This window comes from Macrobrachium nipponense, chromosome 1, assembly GCF_015104395.2.
Source record: "Macrobrachium nipponense isolate FS-2020 chromosome 1, ASM1510439v2, whole genome shotgun sequence".
In the NCBI taxonomy this organism is placed as follows: Eukaryota; Metazoa; Arthropoda; class Malacostraca; order Decapoda; family Palaemonidae; genus Macrobrachium; species Macrobrachium nipponense.
In genome coordinates this window covers 168261443-168280090 of record NC_087200.1, presented here as the reverse complement: position 1 = coordinate 168280090, position 18648 = coordinate 168261443, and the positions used below count along the sequence as shown (strand labels likewise).

The following is an 18648-nucleotide window of genomic DNA, read 5'->3' as shown; positions in this document are numbered from 1 at the left end:
CTCTCATCCATCGTGAAGATCGTAAAGGGACTCTTGAAAGGTTGGATTTTCGTATTAGAACAATCCATGTCCTCTAAACACCTGAACCATTCTCTCTGAGCCTGGTCACGTGAATAGAGGACTGTCTCCTTTGGTACCCTATCATCTCGAATCATGGCTTGAGGCGGTGAGCCTTGCGTAGCCGATGAACGGAGGCTGAAGGTCTTCCGGGTAGAACTCGAAGTCCTCTATCCTTCGAGTTCCAAATTCCGGTATAGAAATGAGTCCGTCTTGGAAGGGGGCGTATGACGCTACTCTCCACGGGTTGTTCATCGAGAACGGAGGTAGAGAGTCATACGGGGGAAGCTGGGCTCCACCTGCATTGAAAGGTGGGGGAGAGGCTAGAGGAGCTTGGCTCAGTCCGGCTATAATGGAGTCTTGAGAAGTAATCCTATCCGACAACCGAGAGATCATTTGTTCCATGCTACTCTTTAAAGACCCAACCAGGTCGCCCACCTGTTGCAACAGGCCAGCATTGGAGTCCAAAGCCGGAGCTGCTGCGGAAGTGGAGGGGTGGCTCTGAATTGGAACCAAGGGTAGCGGAACTGACGACTCTGCCGGAGTGTGAGATCTCTCTCTGGAGGATTTACTCCTCGAGGACTTAGAGCCGGACCCAGAAGCTTTAGATCTGTCTGCTCCGCGATTCCTATACGGAGACTTACGAGAGGAGGATGACGCCGAAGCCGTCTTCTTAGACGACGACGACGTCTTTGTCAAGGATTTCACTGCTTGACCCTTGACCTTGGGTCTAACCGAAGCGTCAGGAGGAGTATACAATTCATCACCCGTAAAGCCTTGGAAGGATGGAGAGGTTGCAGGAGTAGAAGAAACAGTTACGCCCAAGGGTATCCCTTGGGTGTCCACCTTACCTACCTCGACCAACAGGTCGTCTACACCTACCATAGGTTCTACATTAATATCCAACGTCGCGACTTCCGAGGAGATGTCCTGGCCTTGGTCAGTCAATGAGGCAGCCAGCTGTTGCTGGATGAAGGCGATAGTCGGGGCCGCCTCTACTGGGTCGACGTATCCTGTCGCCTTGCCTCCGGGGAAGATTAGTACCGCCAACCTTTTCTCCAGGATGTAGGGCATACCCTTGGCGGCGTTCTTCCCGAAACCGCCGACCCAGGCCCGCAGGGTTGCCAGTGCGGTATCCCTCACTGCCGGCGCCTGGAAGAGAGGGTATCGATTAGATTTAAGAATAACTTAAAACTAAAGGTAACTTAAAGCATAACTTAACTTATAGGGGCTATAAGGCCCCTTGAATTTTCCTTAAGTTAGAGTGATTAATGCAAACTTAAGCACTAAAACAGATGCGGACCAGCTACCGGAGATGGAATACTTACCCCGTCTAACAGCTGGCTCACCAGATCGTAACATATGGTACACGTCTCATGGTACCAGACCTGGATGTCCCCGTGCGGAGTCGCGCATGGAGCATGGGAGCTCCATGGGACCGGCAAACTTCGTGTCCACACGGGTCCTGAAGTGTGGCGGCGCATCCCGGATGCTCACAGTTGGTGGTCTGTAAGTGGAAAGACACATGAGTATCTTAAAGAATATCACTTACAGGCTAAAGGACAGAAGAACTCCGTTGCATGCCGGAGCTCGGAAAAAATTCGGGCATAGCCCCTCCCTTACTAGCCTGAATAGGCTATAAACCCCGGAGGTATCCGGTAAAAAAGAAGGGAGGGGGAATGGTTTAAGGTACTTAAAATAAACTGAACATCTTAAACCTAAAAGCTCGAACGTACCGGACTAAGTCCAGTGCGAGGCGGAGTGATAACTCAGTGAAACGGAGAGGTTAGAAGGGACCGACTGTATGCTCCGGTCCACCCCGTGGGGTAGACTTAGTACCTTTCCGCTAGATGCCAGGCCTCCGGTGGTAAAGGAGCCCTAGTAAGGTGGGAAAGAGCGGGGGCATACAGACTCGGGCTAGTAACGGAGCGACGAAGTAGTAATGGAGAGGTCGAGTCCAGTCTGGGTCTGTCCCGTCCCTCTACCCCCTCCGCCTGGGGGGAGAGAGGGAGGCAGGCTCGGGTATGCGGAGCGAGCATGGGCAGGCCTAGCCACCCCCCCGACTCTATGGAAGAGCGGGAGGGGGGAAAGGTGACTGGACAGGCGTCTGGCTGCCTCGTGATCACATAGTGACCACGGGGCGATAAGAACAACAACTAAGCCTAAAACAAAACCAACTGATCAGCGAGATGCTATCGGGAAGCAACCGAGCTGACAAGCGGTAACATAAAGGCCCAATAGGCCGTAACCTAGGCTAAGCGAGCCAGACGCCTGACTAACCTAACAATATCACATAGATAATAAAATGAATAATAAAATGAAAGAAAGAAAACAAAATAGTAGGAGAAAAAATCCAGGAGTGTACGACTAACCCGAAGGCAAGTCTACCACTCAAAGCTAGTCGAGGCCGATACTAAGAGCCGTGGCTAGGGTCTGGATAGAAGAGCCTACATAAGGTAAAAGACATGCATGCATGACAAAACCGTGTAGACCTTACCCTAAACAAAGCGGATAATAAAATAGAGCGTACAAAGACAGGGGATGCTCTGGGTATGGGCGACCCAGAACGGACCCATCACGAGGCAGAACCATGCTGCCATGCTTCCGACCTAGAGATCGTATTTATACCTAAAAAACGGCAAATACGTGCTCAGGGCCGGAAAAAACCAAATAGCAATAAACACTGAGTACTTAACTTAGCTGCTGCGATGGCTGCACGCTCCATTGTAATAAAATCCAAAAGAAAGGGCACAAAAACACAGAGAAGAAAACGGCACGTGTGTATCGTGTGCGCTAACTGAAAAGGAAGGCCACCAGAGGCGCAGCAGTCGGCAGCATGGGATGGAGTAGTAGTAGTAGGTGCTGCCCACTCTGTGGGTCGGCTCCCCTCTTGGGGGATTTTGTAGTGGGAGAATTCTATTGGTATTTGGCTCGTGGTAGTGGTCTCACTCGCCATAGTGTTCATACCGACACTCTCTGGGAGGGTGAGCGAGTCAGTTGTACTGACCTTTTTCTTTATTTATTTATTCTCTGGTATGTGTTAGTACATTTACCCTAGAAATAATAGATTAAAGGATATTTCGCGCAGCGACACGAGCTGAGCCCAGAAAAACTATTTTTGTGTTTCACAATGCATTTATTGAAAGATATACCGTACATACCCGCGTATCATGCGACTTTTGAAGCCCTAATTTTGGAGCTAATTTTAAAGGGGTCGCATCTTACATGAGATATAAAATTTGAGTATGTAATAATCATATATTAGTATCATATGATAAAATACAAACATAATAGATATGCATCTTTTCCATGGATATTTCAAAAAGTTTTGTTTTACTTGACTGCATCCAATAATATATGTATCTTCATATTACTATTTGTCTGTATTATAAAATACAAACAGCAATTAATGTTATGTTTTGGAAATCAGCTGAGGGCGATTGCGATGTGAGTTTGTTTTGCTGTGTTGAACTCAAATCAGAGCGACTTGCTTGCCTCTAGTTAGTGCAAATGAATCTCAAGATACTCTATTTATATGAGACAAGGTTATTTTACGTTATACAATACGCCATCAAACACAACCATAGATAAAATTGAGAGAAAATTATTTTAATCAAAACATCAGGTCTTGAAAGAACACATTTTACTGTTGTCTTCACGCCGATAAAAGATAAGTAAAGTAACAGTAAAGTCATGCGATGAAATGAAGTGAAAATAGCGAACGGAATCACGTAATATTTTTACACTCTAAAAATGCCCACAATGCAATCTGTTTAAAAAAAAAAGCTTTAGTTCACAAGGCGGTTTAAATTCATATTTAGACTTAAAAACACGTCATATAATTACAAATTACTTTGTCTCATATAAGTAGAGTATCTAGATATTTTATGCAAACTAGAAGAAAGAAAATTTGCTCCGAAATGAGTTAAATAAGGAGAAATAAACTCTTATTCGCCATCAGCTGATTTCCAAACCAAAAACACTGACCGCTTAGTTAGTATTTTGATACAATAATATGAGAATACATACAATTTATTGGATACTGCAATATATAACTTTTTAAAAGAATAAGAAAAGATGCATATTCATTGTGTATTTATTTCGTAAATATACGTAGCTGTCACTGTCAGCAGCCTGACATCGCTCAACTAGGTATGCTGATGTCGGTCCGAATCTGATTCCCATTTCGTGTCCATTTTTTTTCCGCCAATATAATCAGAATTCATTGAAACTCCAAAATTGGCTTTTATTAATAAATTACTAAAGCATATCGTATATGCAGTATACAGCATACTGAGGGCTAGGCTACTGTATTCGTATATATAGGATATATGTACCCCGATATCATCATCGTTTACATGAGGCTAACTTGTTAAATGTTATTCAATTTCTCTTTGTACTGAATCATCATAAGCCAATGTGCATTGAACCTAGAGAATTAGCTGAAATTAATAATTAGTATGTGTAATGGACCGCACTCGGTCCTGCAGGATCTTAAAAGGAAAAAATGAAATGGAACTGGAATGCCTGGCAGCAGTTGGGACAAACAAAAAGGAAGGAGCAGAGCAAAATCACAACAATTGCCTTAATATTAGTTTATTTACAAAATTTTTATTTACATTTATACAGCTGAGAACGGGTTTAGTAAGTAAAGCAATTTACATAACATTAACATAATCAGAGTGTCAGTCCAATGAATTTAAAATACAAATATAGCCAAGTAGTTAATTATCAAAAACTCGTAAAGTCAAAATATTAACTGGAGACAAAATTAACTACATTTTCAAAAACAATTTAGCTATATCAAACTAATTCCCACGTAGCATAAACCATTGATTAAATAACAGGCAGCATAAATAATCAACATACATCATAAATGATAAGCAAATAACCATAAACAGGCAGTATGTCAAAATACTAAACAGGCAGCATACCAAAGCCAGGTAGCATTACACAGTACATAAAAACTGCAAACAATCTCCATAGAGATAACAAAGACAGACCCAGCTGTCAAAACAGAGAATGGACACAGACAGACTATCTCCGCAAAACACCGAAGCAGCAATCAACTGCTAACTGGAACAAAACATCCATCACATAGGCGATTACGGCCGAATCATCTGCTGCCAAACTGGAACAAATCCGTCCCACAGATGACCATGGTTTGATCATCTAACCATCCTCCTGCTACCAAAGCCAACAGGTAAGGTATATCCGCTGCAAACGCCTCCATGCTGCTATGCTGCCGAGGACCTGACTCTCTGTCATACTAAACCCGACTGTCGACTTTCAAGTTAAGACGACAGACGTAAACGTCCCCCAAAGAAAAACAAGAACCAGTAAGGAGTCAACAACCCACCATGGGCAAATGATTGTTCAACAACTGAACTATACCTCACATATGTCATATATGTATAAAGTGTGCCTATTGTTAAATTTTGGTCTCGTAAATTTAACTCGCGTGATACGTGAGATACGTGATAAAATCATTTTTTGAGGGTGAAAATTTTGGGGTCGCACATGCGAGATCGCGTGATATGCGAGATCGCATGTTATGCGAGTATATACGATAAGTGATTTTGTAGGGAAAAACATATGATTCTGTGCATGAAATACAATTATGTGAGAGTATACTGAAATAAAGTATGGACTTTGTTTAAAATTTACAATAAATAAACAACAGGCAGTACTATGCTTTTGTTTAAATCCACTCTTTGCAAATGGCTGATAGGCTAACTGCCGACGTATCGCAAGCACTTTTTCATAAGTTTGTGATAACAGATGGATAATTCAGCTTGTTTTCTATATTTTATTATTAGCAACAATTATTTTTGCCTACCCATTATGCTCGCTGTAGGAAAGGCGTAGACTAGTCTACGGTGCTTGGTCTCCCATCCGTAATACAGCTGTTTTTTATACATCTAACAAGCAAATATGCCGACAAATATGGTACATAGGAAATTTATGTGTGATTTTTGTTATTCATAACATACAAACCTGAAATTCTTTACATAATGGCTCACCTCAGCCACTTCTCTCATCTGCAAAAGTGGAGTGCAGACTGACTGGCGGCCCCTATCTGTTGATAGTTAACTAACTTGTCAGTAAGCTTTTAACAACCATTCCAGTGCATGATTGCAAGCTTAATCTACTGTAAAGAATGTCGGGTTTTTATATGTTAAGAAATACCAGTTAGTTTTAAAATTTGTTGTCTTTATAATACAATTTTTTTTATGTTCTCAACAGGACTTTGGCCTATGGAATTGGTTCACCTCCTACTGAAAGCTTTTCAACTACAGTTATCCTAATTATAAGTCTTGGAAGTGGAATTCCTTTACTTGTTTTTATTATGGGAGGAACTTATGTTGGTTATCGAAAACTTAGAGGTCACTGATATCATAAGACAACTATTACAATAATTGTGATTTAAGTCAATATATTTAATGCATTTGAAACCATTACATTATAGATATGTTTATAGATTATACATTACAAAATCTATAAGAAGGTTTCAGAATGAACTTTGATTATATCTGACTAATAAATTGGCATTCCTTCATTGTTGAAGACTGTGATATGACAGTTTTTGTTGGATAGTATAGTTGTCTGTTAAAAGAGATTTTTAATAGTATGTAATGTTTCTATTGGATAGCCAAGAGTTTTCAATAAGTGAGATGATTAATAATTCTTGCCTTTAATGAATGTATACTATTTTAAAAAGTTAACACCCGTCAATGCCTGTGACAGTGTCTGCAAGTGCATAGAGTATTCTTGAAGTGATTGAGTACACATTTTTCTAACAAATGTTGTTGTCCATAATTCTTGTGCCAATTATAAATATAGAATGTAGTACTTTATTATAGTACATTTCAATAATTAAAAATAATTAATATTTATGAAATTACTTGTAAATTTTAACAATTTTGATTATGTATTTATTTTACTTTTTTATTGCAACTTTAACCCAGGGTAATAAGTAATTTTGAGTAAAAAGTCTTCCCAAAATATTGCCACTGAGTTGAGTGGTAGTATCATGGGTATCCAATGCAAATTTTCTAAAGGGCCAAACATCAGAGGTATTGTAATATGTAATGATGATTAACCCTCTTACACCGATTGGACGTATTAAACGTCGAGTCAAAATGTCTCCCGTATGCCGATTGGACGTATCATACGTTGGCTCAAAAAAGTTTTTGTAAAAATTCGCAGAAAAATACTTATAGGCCTACCAGCCGAAAACTTTTGAATCACGCGCCTTGGGGGATGCTGGGAGTTCATGGATCAAGGCATTGTTTTGTTTACAATCGCTACGCAGGCGCGCAAGCGCGAATTTCTTTCTTATCGCACTAAAAAGTATCAGTGACACATCTCAAAAATTATTTCGTCACTTTGACATAATTTTTGCACCATTTTAAATTATCTTTTACATGAAGTATTATATATGTAAATGTGCGCAATTTCATTTAAAATACAACAAAAAAATACTCATGATTGTAGCTTTTATCAGTTTTGAAATATTTTCATATAAATAACGATGTGCAAAAATTTCAACCTTCGGTCAATTTTGACTCTACCGAAATGGTCGAAAAACGCAATTGTAAGGTAATATTCTTATATTATAGTAATATTCAATCATTTGCCTTCATTTTGTAACAAATTGGACGTCTCTAGCACAATATTTCGATTTATGGTGAATTTATGAAAAAACTTTTTCCTTACGTTCGTGCGATAACTCTTCCGATAAATTTTTTCGTGCGATTGTCCTTTTAAATTTGCCGTTATAAAGTTTTATATATGGAAATGTGTGCAATTTCATGCACAATACAACAATAAACAACCCATGGTTGTAGCTTTTATCAGTTTCGAAATATTTTCATATAAATAACGTTAAGTGCAAAAATTTCAACTTTCGGTCAACTTTGACTACCGAAATGGTTGAAAAACGCAATTGTAAGCTAAAACTCTTATATTCTAGTAATATTCAATCATTTACCTTCATTTTGCAACGACTTGGAAGTCTCCAGCACAATATTTCGATTTATGGTGAATTTATGAAAAAAAAAAAAACATTTTCCTTACGTCCGCGCGGTAACTCTTCCGAAAAAATCAGAATTTTTTTGTGCGATTGTCGAAATGTTTGCACCATTTAAAATTAGCTGTTATATAAAGTTTTATATATGAAAATGTGCGCAATTTCATGTAGAATACAACTAAAAATGATTGAAGGTTGTAGCTTTTCTCTTTTTTCGAAATATTTGCATATAAATCACGATAAATAAAAAAAAAACCACGTTCGGTCAAATTTGACTCTACCGAAATAGTTGAAAAACGCAATTGTAAGCTAAAACTCTTACGGCCTAGTAATATTCCGTCATTTTTCTTCATTTTGAAACAAATTTGAAGTCTCTAGAACAATATTGTGATTTATGGTGAATTTTTGAAAAATATATTTACCTTCACTCTGCGCGCCGATTCGCGGCCGCAAGTCTCCGAAATACGTACATCGCATTATCCTAATATTTGCTCCTTTTCATATTAGCCGTTTTATAGAGTTTCATATATCAAAATGTGCGCAAATTCATGAAGAATACAATAAAAAATAATTGAAGGTTATAGCTTTTTTCATCTCCGAAATATGTGCATATAAAAAAATATACATATAAAAATTTCGACTTTCGGTCAAATTTAACTCGTCCGAAATGGTCGAAATCTGCCATTCTAATCTAAAACTCTTACAGTATCGTAATATTCAATCATTTGTCTCAATTTTGAAACAAATTGGAAGTCTCTAGAACAATATTTAGAATTACGGTGAATTTTTGAAAATAAAATTTTTTTTACGAATTCGTACATCATTTTGTGATAATATTTTTCCGGTGTTGCTTTTATTGTTTTACTATGTATTATATATCAAAATGATTGCAATTTAGTGTACAATACAACGAAAAAAAAAGTAACTTATTAGCTTTGACCGTTTTTTGTACAGCGTGATTTGAATAAAATTATCTATGAATTTTTTTTTTTGCTACCATATATCGCATTATTTACATATGATAATGATATTATTTTTCATTTCTGATGATTGCTTACTAAACTTGAGGCAATGACAAAAAAATGAGCCAAAAATGAACTCTTAATCTTCAAAACTAAGCGCGCTGTGATTTTTTGAAAAAATTATTTTTTCCGCTTCCGCGCTCACTCCAAATCGGCGCCGGCATACAGGAGAGGTTTTGATTTTTAGGGCTTCGGCATAAGAGGGTTAATAAAAATAATTAATAATAATAATAAATATCATAAAATTTAGAAACATCATTAGTTCTTAGAAGGCTTGGTGTGGGAGGGGGGGTTGGGGTTGGGAATCCAATCACTCATAACATGGAAACTCATGGGTAATGCCAAGGAACGTATACACTGGGTTTATACGTAGTGAGTATTGTAGACACTAAACATGGTTAAAAGTTTTATTTATTGTAGACACTAAACATGGTTGAAAATTTTATTTATTGTTTTAAAGAATTTTCCTTAATAATAACCTTTGATGTACAAGAATTAAATTGAAAATAAGTGCCGTAATATACTTGCGTTTGAATTGACTTAGAGACAATTACCTCAGGAAATACTCGTCATATCAAGCTCATGGCTATTCTAAATATATAGAATAAAATAACATTTATATCATTCACAGTAAATGGTTCTGTGTTTCTTTTATGTACCTGTTTAGTGAATGAAAAAAGACAAAATACCTTTAATTCCAGAGAGAGAATTGTGATGATTTCAACATATCAGGAAGTACTGTAAATTGTACTGACCACTTTATTTTGACATGTAAAAAGTGTATTTAAAATAGTCTAGGTAATAAAAAATAATTGGTACCAATTATTTGTTCTTTGGGTCAATTAGGACAACTAAACAGGATAAGTGGGTTGTCTTATGCTAATAGCTATGTTCTATAGGGAACAAACTAGAGATACATGTGAATTTGGGTCTGGATGCAAGCCACAGAACTCAAAGTCTTAGTATGAGAAATTGTTGGTAAAACTCAGCTGGTGGTTGATGCTATTGTTGAATTATAAGTTTAGTTTCCAGCTTGTTTGATTATACCAAAAATGACCAGATGCAAGCAGGTTTTAGTAGAATTTATTTTCTCTATTTAATGCAATACATCTGTGCTCTTATTCCAGAGTACAAAATATAACTTTTAGAATGTTCTATGCATTGGTTTTTCTTGCTAGTGTTTACATGCGCATGCAGTTTTAGGCCTTATGGTTGTTTGCAAGTTTGCCATGTCTACTAGGCCTTAATAGTAAGTAGTTGAAACAGTTTATTTGAAATTACTATGAATATAAAATGTATGTACCATTTTTATGAACAGTGCATCAGTGCTAGATTCTTTAAAAAAGGTGAATTTCCTTATTACATTTTATATATATTTATTAACTGTATATACGTATTTTGACGAAACAGCTTTTACTATTGAAATTTTGTTGTAATAAAGTAACTGCAAGGGTCTGCATTAATGTATACACAATTAAAAATAAATATTTTACATAATATTAACAAAAATTTACTTCTCATATTCCAACAACTTCTAGGTGGAAATCACCATGCTCCATCTTGTGTAATTAGATAATAATTACCTCGGTAGTATATATTGTGCCACATCTTGTAAATGGTACTATGTATGAAGACTGTAAGTACATTATTTAAGTCCATGTACAGTCCCGGACAAAACTTCCTTTCCCCCTGATCTGGGTTACTTGTGAATATGCAGCATCTCACACTTTCTATTTGGCCAAGAATTGGGAAACTACCTTGACAACTTGAAGTATTCACTGAATTAAGAAAGTGTATGTCTCTAACTCTGAACTGGAACACCGAATGTTATGGATCACATGTCAGTCATCGGATTTTGTTGTTTTCACCAATACAGTTCAACTTTCTTGGGTTGTTTACATCCAAACACAGGAGTTAAATTTTGTCATATGTACTACCAAGCTCAATAGCAGATTTATTACTTTGCACATTCCACTATTCATGTGCAAAGTAATAATGAAATAATGGAAGTGGTAATAAAGTTCTAATAGCCGAGGTAATCGACAGCACATAAGAAAAGTCACAGTAATAAGTCTCGGAAGCCCAGACCTTGGAAAATCTCTTAACATGCCAGATTCCTCAAATTGCTGTGAAACAAACAAACAGTTGTCTTCGATATGCCTGTGTGCCTAGAAATCTCCCTCAATGTTAAATCCTGCAATTCACAGCGCAATAGCATCTTGTTGGTGTCTGCTTGCCGTTGCCACACAAACGTTAGTGAACCTTTAGTCTGAATTACAAAATCACTTTTCAAGTCAATAAAATGTTACCTAATCATTTCTTATCATCAATAATAATACTGTCTTGTAGGTAATGATTATTAAGTCATGTGAAATATTTAAAAGGACAAATTTTCTAAGACAATTTGTATTTTTCATAGCTACAAACCTGAGGTCTTAACAATAGGATAATTTCTAGTGCCTAGCTGGATCCGGTTAAATTGCAGATGAAAGCAAGAAATCTTATGAGATCTAGCAATGTGTGTGTATAGGGTGAAGAGTGGTCCAGTCTTTCCCAACTCAGGATGTCTTAACAGACAAAGGGGCGGCTAGAGATGGGCAGTACAATGTTAAGACCTCAGGTTTGTAGCTACAAAAAATACAAATTGTCTTTAAAAATTTGTCATTTGTTCATATGCAAACAAACCTTCGGCCTTAACAATAGATAGACTTATACTTGGAGGTGTGGTACAAGACATCCTAAACTGGCTGAGGGGCTACCCACCAGTCCAGCTCGGGAAGAAAAAACTTCCAAAGGGGGATTGAAGCCCGTGAGAAGCTAGATACATGATATCTAACCACCCAGACACTGAGTGACGTACAATGATATATGGGAGACTCATTGCATAGGGAAACAAGAGAAACTTTGACTGTCCAAGAACAAACCAACAAGCCAGGGTTTGTCACCACTCCCAACTCCCCCTTGCCAAGGAGCAGAGCATATGCTACCGAATAGAGGGTTGGTTATTTGCATACCAAGCGACCAAGCTATCAGTATGACTATCTTACTCGCCTGTATCAGACCAGTCCAGCGAATGACGTGTCTATTCCTTAACCCGCCCAAAGGAAGAAGGAACGGTACAGTAGAAAGAAAGAGATCAGCCAACTCACCCATTTTCTCATCCCCACAATCATCTTGAGGTATGATACAAAAGTGCCCTGTTAAGGGCATTCCTCATTTAAATTAACGAAAGATCCAGCAGCCAAACATGCCGAAACCCCAACTAACCTGTCTGGGCTGGATCCAAGCGCCAACTCCTGTGACGAACCAACCACAACACTAGGAACATCACTACACACACTATCAACAGATGACTGTAACATGGCCGTGAATGGGCACGGGCATGGCAGACGTACGAACGTGTGTCGGTGAGGAATCCTGAACACACTAGATAGAATGAGAATCCCTTGGAGTCAAACTCCTGGAAGAACCAGGGAGAGGGGCAGGTAAACAATCCTGCTGCACCAACTCCACGCTCACAACCTTCAACCTCTTGACAGGCGCCTTGAGACCCTTACGACGACGAATAGGTCCTGGAGAAGGAGAAGAGGGAGCACCTGCAACATGTGCACGAACGAGAGAGGTACAGGATTAAATGGCTAGGTGCGTGACGTCACAATAACCGCAGTCAGCCCCCTTAACCAATAGCAATCCTGCCTTTACTTTCTCTTTTTTTATTTATCTAAATACTTTAAGCTATTCGTTAATTAAATTAATAGTCAGATGTAGGTTCTTCATTCTACTATGTTAAGAAGAATAATCATAAGAGAGATCATTATTAGAAAACATTTTTGCCAAATACGTAACATTGAAATTATAGAAAACCTATCTTTGCTTTCTTCTTTTTATCCGTTATCAAATACTTATCTGTTTTTGAAGGAAAATAATAGTCAGAATAAAAACTATTTTAATATATTAAATAACCATGAGCGAGTTCTAAAGAACATTCTAAACAATAATAAATATATATCTAAATTACACATTTAACATCTCCATAATATCACATTTTGCACATACATATATATAGCTATGTCGCTAACTTTTTCAATCTATGCACCGCTTTTCTGGAACTACTAATGCGTCTGTTCAAATTTCGAATTCTAAAAACTGTATGGCATGGAACAAAATATTTTGAGTTTTGAAGTTATTTGGATGTGACTGCTAATTATACCCGCTTATTTTATTATCGCTCCTTTTAAGGCTGTTAAAACATTTTCCTCCCATGGTGAGAATCAAACATCTTATCTGTACATTTCAAATGGCCAAGAAACACTAGGTTTCATTAGTTTCCCTTCACTAAAGCTTATGGCACCAATCTTTGTGTCATCTTCCTTTGTTACTTTTGCTCCTGAATGTTCCACTTGTGGAAATTTGCGAGCAATGAACCTGCCAACATATGGCATCTTTCCATGTTTGTTCTTCAACTTCCTGGTCTTTGAAGTCATCACTTTGATCATCCTTATTAAATACTGGCAAGCAAAATAAAATTGCTGATATATGTACTGGGTTCTTTCTGAAGGGAATTTCCTTCGTCTTTGAATGATGCGTCTTGCTTGTCAGGGACGTGGGAAAATGAGGCAGATGTTATATTTTCACTGTTGCCGTTTTAAACGTTGCTCTTTGAGCTTACAAGTGTGCTGTCTTTTCCTAAAAGGTGGGCTCTGAGACGATGTTTAAATGCAACTGGTGATGGGTGCTGATTGTACGCTCAGATTTGACTTTTGCAACCAAAAAAGTGCCCCAACCCAGCCTGGTTTACTCTGTAATTTAGAGTATATATCATGCCAAGTTTTTATTTTGCCATTTTCAGCAAGTTAGACAAAGGATAGAGCATTGTACTTTTCTTCACTTTCATTTCTCAAGTGGTTCTATTCATGTCTTGAAATATTTTGTCTTGCATTTACAGGTTTAGTCACGTAAACATTTCTTGATGATCTTCTATCTGTTGGCAGTCGAAGATAAAATGGATCAAACTATCTATCAACAAGCCGAATGAAATGGCTTGTAATTTTCCAGCCCTTCTTTTTAAATATCCTTGGTTGTCGAAGTGATCAAAAGATTTAAAAGTACTTTTGGACAGCAGTTGCACGGCAAGTTTAACTTTCATTCGTTGCATACCTATAATAACATTGATATGTCTTTCAGAACGGTTATAAGCTGTCCGAAGATCACTTCATTCCTCTTTATTAGCTCTCTAACTGGACCATTGTGAGCGTATGTACTGCATACAGTTGCCTTAAAGTGTTCCTTTACCCCATCCCCTTATGTTTCATGAAAATGGTCTGGTAACACAGCAATGAAGCCTGTTTGTCGTGTAACAACGGATGTGAATGGTCGAGATATTGGATGCCATTGCTCATATTTTCTAATCACTACTGTAGACTGTGTTAATGATATTAATTATTTAAGAATAATAGTTTACATTACCAGTGAATTAAGTCATTAAATATATAGAAAAATCGTATAATAACAGAATTAATAAAAATAGCAATGGTGAAAATCATATTTAGTGCTTACTAACCATAATCGTCAACCTTTTTTCCATTCAGGTGTGGCTGCTGCAGGCATTTGCTGGGATCATACTTTTGTCCAATATTGCTGTGTCTTGTGGACAGCAACACAGCAATATTAGTGAGGGTGTGAAAAAAGTTATTGAAGTCAAACTAACTGTTTCAAATATCTGGTTCAACATTTAAAATTTCCCTCCACATGTGACCTAACAAAACATCAAGAAGAAATCATCAATTGTATTTTCCTTTTTATGAAAATAAACTCCACAATGATCATTCACAGAATGGTGAGGTTCGTATGAGTTCATGACAACTATGGTGGTAGTTTGAGAATTCATCAGTTGTTAAGGACCCACTTGACAATGGAATTACCCTGTTGTAATGTAATTAAGTGCTTTGTAAGGTATTTTACTTTTAATACTGAATATTTATAAGTATACAATTAGCAATTTGACCTTGCAACCAGATGCACCTTGAATGGGTAGATACATAGAAATAAGAGCTGGATTGAATTGCTTTTGCTTTCAGTATTTGCCAGGTTTTGATTTTATTTCTTTACATTTAACTTAAATGGCTAAATTTCTCCCCTTATTTGAGCTGGTCCTTGGTCATAATCATTGCTAAAAAATAAAACTCCCAAGCTTTTTGTAATTATATAATTATGAGTTTTCTTTATTAAAATCAGCTGGTTTCATAAATGAATTTATAGCACCTATCTAAAAACTATGTAGTAATACACAATTGTCATGTTCAGTGTTTTTCACAACCATAATTTCATATTAGCCTTTGTTATAGGACTCAAGCAATACAGACAGATTAAAGCTATATGACCTTTTTTTTTGTTTTTGGTCAAATTTCCATTCTCGTAAAATTCCTTACATTGAAAAAAGAAAGCCGCATGATTACCGAGTATAAATTGTTTACTAGTCAGTATTAATATAGTATTTTACGAAAACTTAAGTACTTTCAGGCCTTAACTGTGGCCCATTCTCAAGGAATATGGATAACACCTTACTAGAGAGAAAAATTAAAGTCTACACAAATGTAGATACGTGTAACTACTTACTGGAGGCACCATTGAAGTCTCCAAAAATACGGATAGCTACTTACTGGAGGCATCATTGAAGCCTCCATAAATGTAGATCACTACTTACTGGAGGAAGCATTGAAGTCTACAGGAATATAGGTCACTACTTACTGAAGGCAGAATTGAAATCTCCAGGAATATTAATCACTATTTACTGGGGACAGCATTGAATTCAGGAACACATATAACATCTTACTGGAGACAGCATTGAAATCACCAGGAACACAGATAACTACTTAATGGAGGCAGCACCGGAGTCTCCAGGTCACAGATAACTACTTACTTGTGACAACATTGGAGTCTCCATGGATGTAGATAACTACTTACAAGAGGCAGCATTGAAGTCTCCAGGACACAGATCACTACTTAGTGGAGGCAGTATTGAAATCTCCAGTGATCTGTGACCTGGAGACTCCAATGCTGCCTCTAGTAAGTAGTTATCTACATCCCTGGAGACTTCACTGCTGCCTCCAATAAGTAGTGATCTGTGACCTGGAGACTCCAATGCTGCCTCCAGTAAGTAGTTATCTACATCCCTGGAGACTTCAATGCTGCCTCCAATAAGTAGTGACCTGGAGACTCCAATGCTGCCTCCAGTAAGTAGTTATCTACATTCCTGGAGACTTCACTGCTGCCTCCAATAAGTAGTGATTTGTGACCTGGAGACTCCAATGCTTCTCTCCAGTAAGTAGTTATCTACATCCCTGGAGACTTCAATGCTGCCTCCAATAAGTAGTGATCTGTGACCTGGAGACACCAATGCTTCTCTCCAGTAAGTAGTTATCTACATCCCTGGAGACTTCACTGCTGCCTCCAATAAGTAGTGATCTGTGACCTGGAGACTTCAATGCTGCCTCCACTAAGTAGTGATCTGTGACCTGGAGACTCCAATGCTTCTCTCCAGTAAGTAGTTATCCACATCCCTGGAGACTTCAATGCTGGCTCCACTAAGTAGTTATCTGTGACCTGGAGACTCCAATGCTGCCTCTAGTAAGTAGTTATCTGTGACCTGGAGACTCCAATGCTGCCTCTAGTAAGTAGTTATCTACATCCCTGGAGACTTCAATGCTGTCTCCAGTAAGTAGTTACGTATTCATATTCCTTGAGACTTCAATACTGCTCTCCAGTAAGTAGTTATCCATATTCCTGGAGATTTCAATGCTTCTCTCCAGTAAGTAGTTATCCATAATCCTGAAGCTTCAATGCTGCTTCCAGTAAGTAGTTGTGTATATTCTTGGAGAATTTCTTGCTGCCTCCATAAAGTAGTTATGTGTTCCTGGAGACTTCAATGCTGCCTCCAGTTAGTAGTTATCTATATCCCTGGAGACTCCAATACTGCCTCCAGTGAGTATCTACATTCCTGGAGACTCCAGTGCTGCCTCCAGTAAGTAGTTATCTACATCCCTGGAGACTCCAATGCTGCCTCCAGTGAGTAGTTATCTACATCCCTGGAGACTCCAATGCTCTGTAATAAACAAACTGGTGCCACTTTCAGCTTCTACATGCCTTTGATTGTTTGTTTAAACAGCTTCCTTGTGAAAAGTTATTTTATTTTTCTTTCCTTTTCTTGCATTCTTGACTTATTACTTATTTGTTTGTAAAATCCTCATGTTTGTTTTAAAACACGTGGATTACTCTCTCTCTCTCTCTCTCTCTCTCTCTCTCTCTCTCTCTCTCAGACACAATCGGACACACACACACTATCGATTCCTAGAACTATCTTTGTAACTAATGTGAATACAGGCAGTCCCCGGGTTACGACGGTCTCGGCTTACGACGTTCTGAGGTTACGACGCTTTTCAATTATATTCATCAGAAATTATTTCCAGGGTTACGACGCATGTTCCAGAGTTACGACGCCTACAAATGCTGATCTGGCAGATGAAATATGACACCAAAAATGCAAAATAATCAATATTTAAAGTTTTTTTTGATGAAAAATGCAATAAGAATGCAGTTTACATAGTTTTCAATCACCCAAAGCATTAAAAGTAAGGTTTTCTTAGGATTTTTGACAATGTTCTGGCTTACGACGATTTTCGGCTTACGACGCGTCTCAAGAATGGAACCACCGTCGTAACCCGGGGACTGCCTGTAAAATGTATTTTGTTATCAACCTTTGCATATCTGCAATCAATTCGGTTTGCTCAAAAGGGTTCCCGTCTCTCCTCCCTCCATCCCACAGCCAGCCGGCGCCATTTTTACCAAACAGCTCGTAAATTGTACACAGAAAAAATAAAATTTAGAAAAATTTACTTCATATAACATACTGTTTCATTACTTTACACTGTTGATTTAACTTTTGAACACATTAATAATAGAAAAAATGTGAAAAGGGGGACTTTTTGGGTTGGCTGGAATGAATTATCCTGATTCCCTTTATTTCTTATAGGAATATTTGTTTCATATTTCGAACAGCCTTCTGGAACGGATTAAGTTCAAAATACGAGGTACCACTGTATTTCTCAAAAGTGCCATTCTCCACATAATCTGGAAATGTGTTTTATTTATTGCTGTATTTTTTTCTATTATCTAAAAGATAAAAGATAAATTTTGGGGAGCAGACATGATTCCATTTAGTAACTATCGGCATTAAATAGTTTTACCATTGACTCACTTTTTATCTTCAATTTGTTTTCAAATTTGTTTATGGTTTCATTCTCTTAAGATTTAATTTCAAGATGTTTTATAAGAAAATTTGATATAAGTTAACAAACAGGTAGTGTGTTAATTAAATTCTCTTCCAAGAAAGATATGGGAAAAAGGGATTTTGACGAAGGAAAAATCTATTTCTGGGCAAGGACCTGTGTCGCCCAGTGAAATCCCACCCCACTTTTCTTCCACACCCCTTTTTGGCCCAGCTTGGGTACTATCTACAGGAATGAAAACAAAGGTGCTAGT

The 18648-nt window shown here is 37.8% G+C and overlaps 1 protein-coding gene across 2 annotated transcripts in view; it reads left to right on the top strand.

Annotated features, from left to right (window-relative positions):
• The window catches only part of LOC135219806 (glycosylated lysosomal membrane protein A-like), a 112463-nt gene extending 102321 nt beyond the window's left edge, over positions 1-10142 (top strand). The window contains exon 8 of one of the 2 annotated variants that reach the window (XR_010315514.1): positions 6304-6419. Coding sequence is in view for 1 of the 2 variants with exons in the window: in XM_064256890.1 (XP_064112960.1) it covers positions 6304-6451 (148 nt within the window). In the remaining variant the exon portion in view is untranslated. Of the gene's footprint in view, positions 1-6303 lie in introns of both variants that reach the window. The other variant, XM_064256890.1, reaches the window with a different exon arrangement.
• The last annotated feature ends 8506 nt before the right edge of the window (positions 10143-18648 follow it).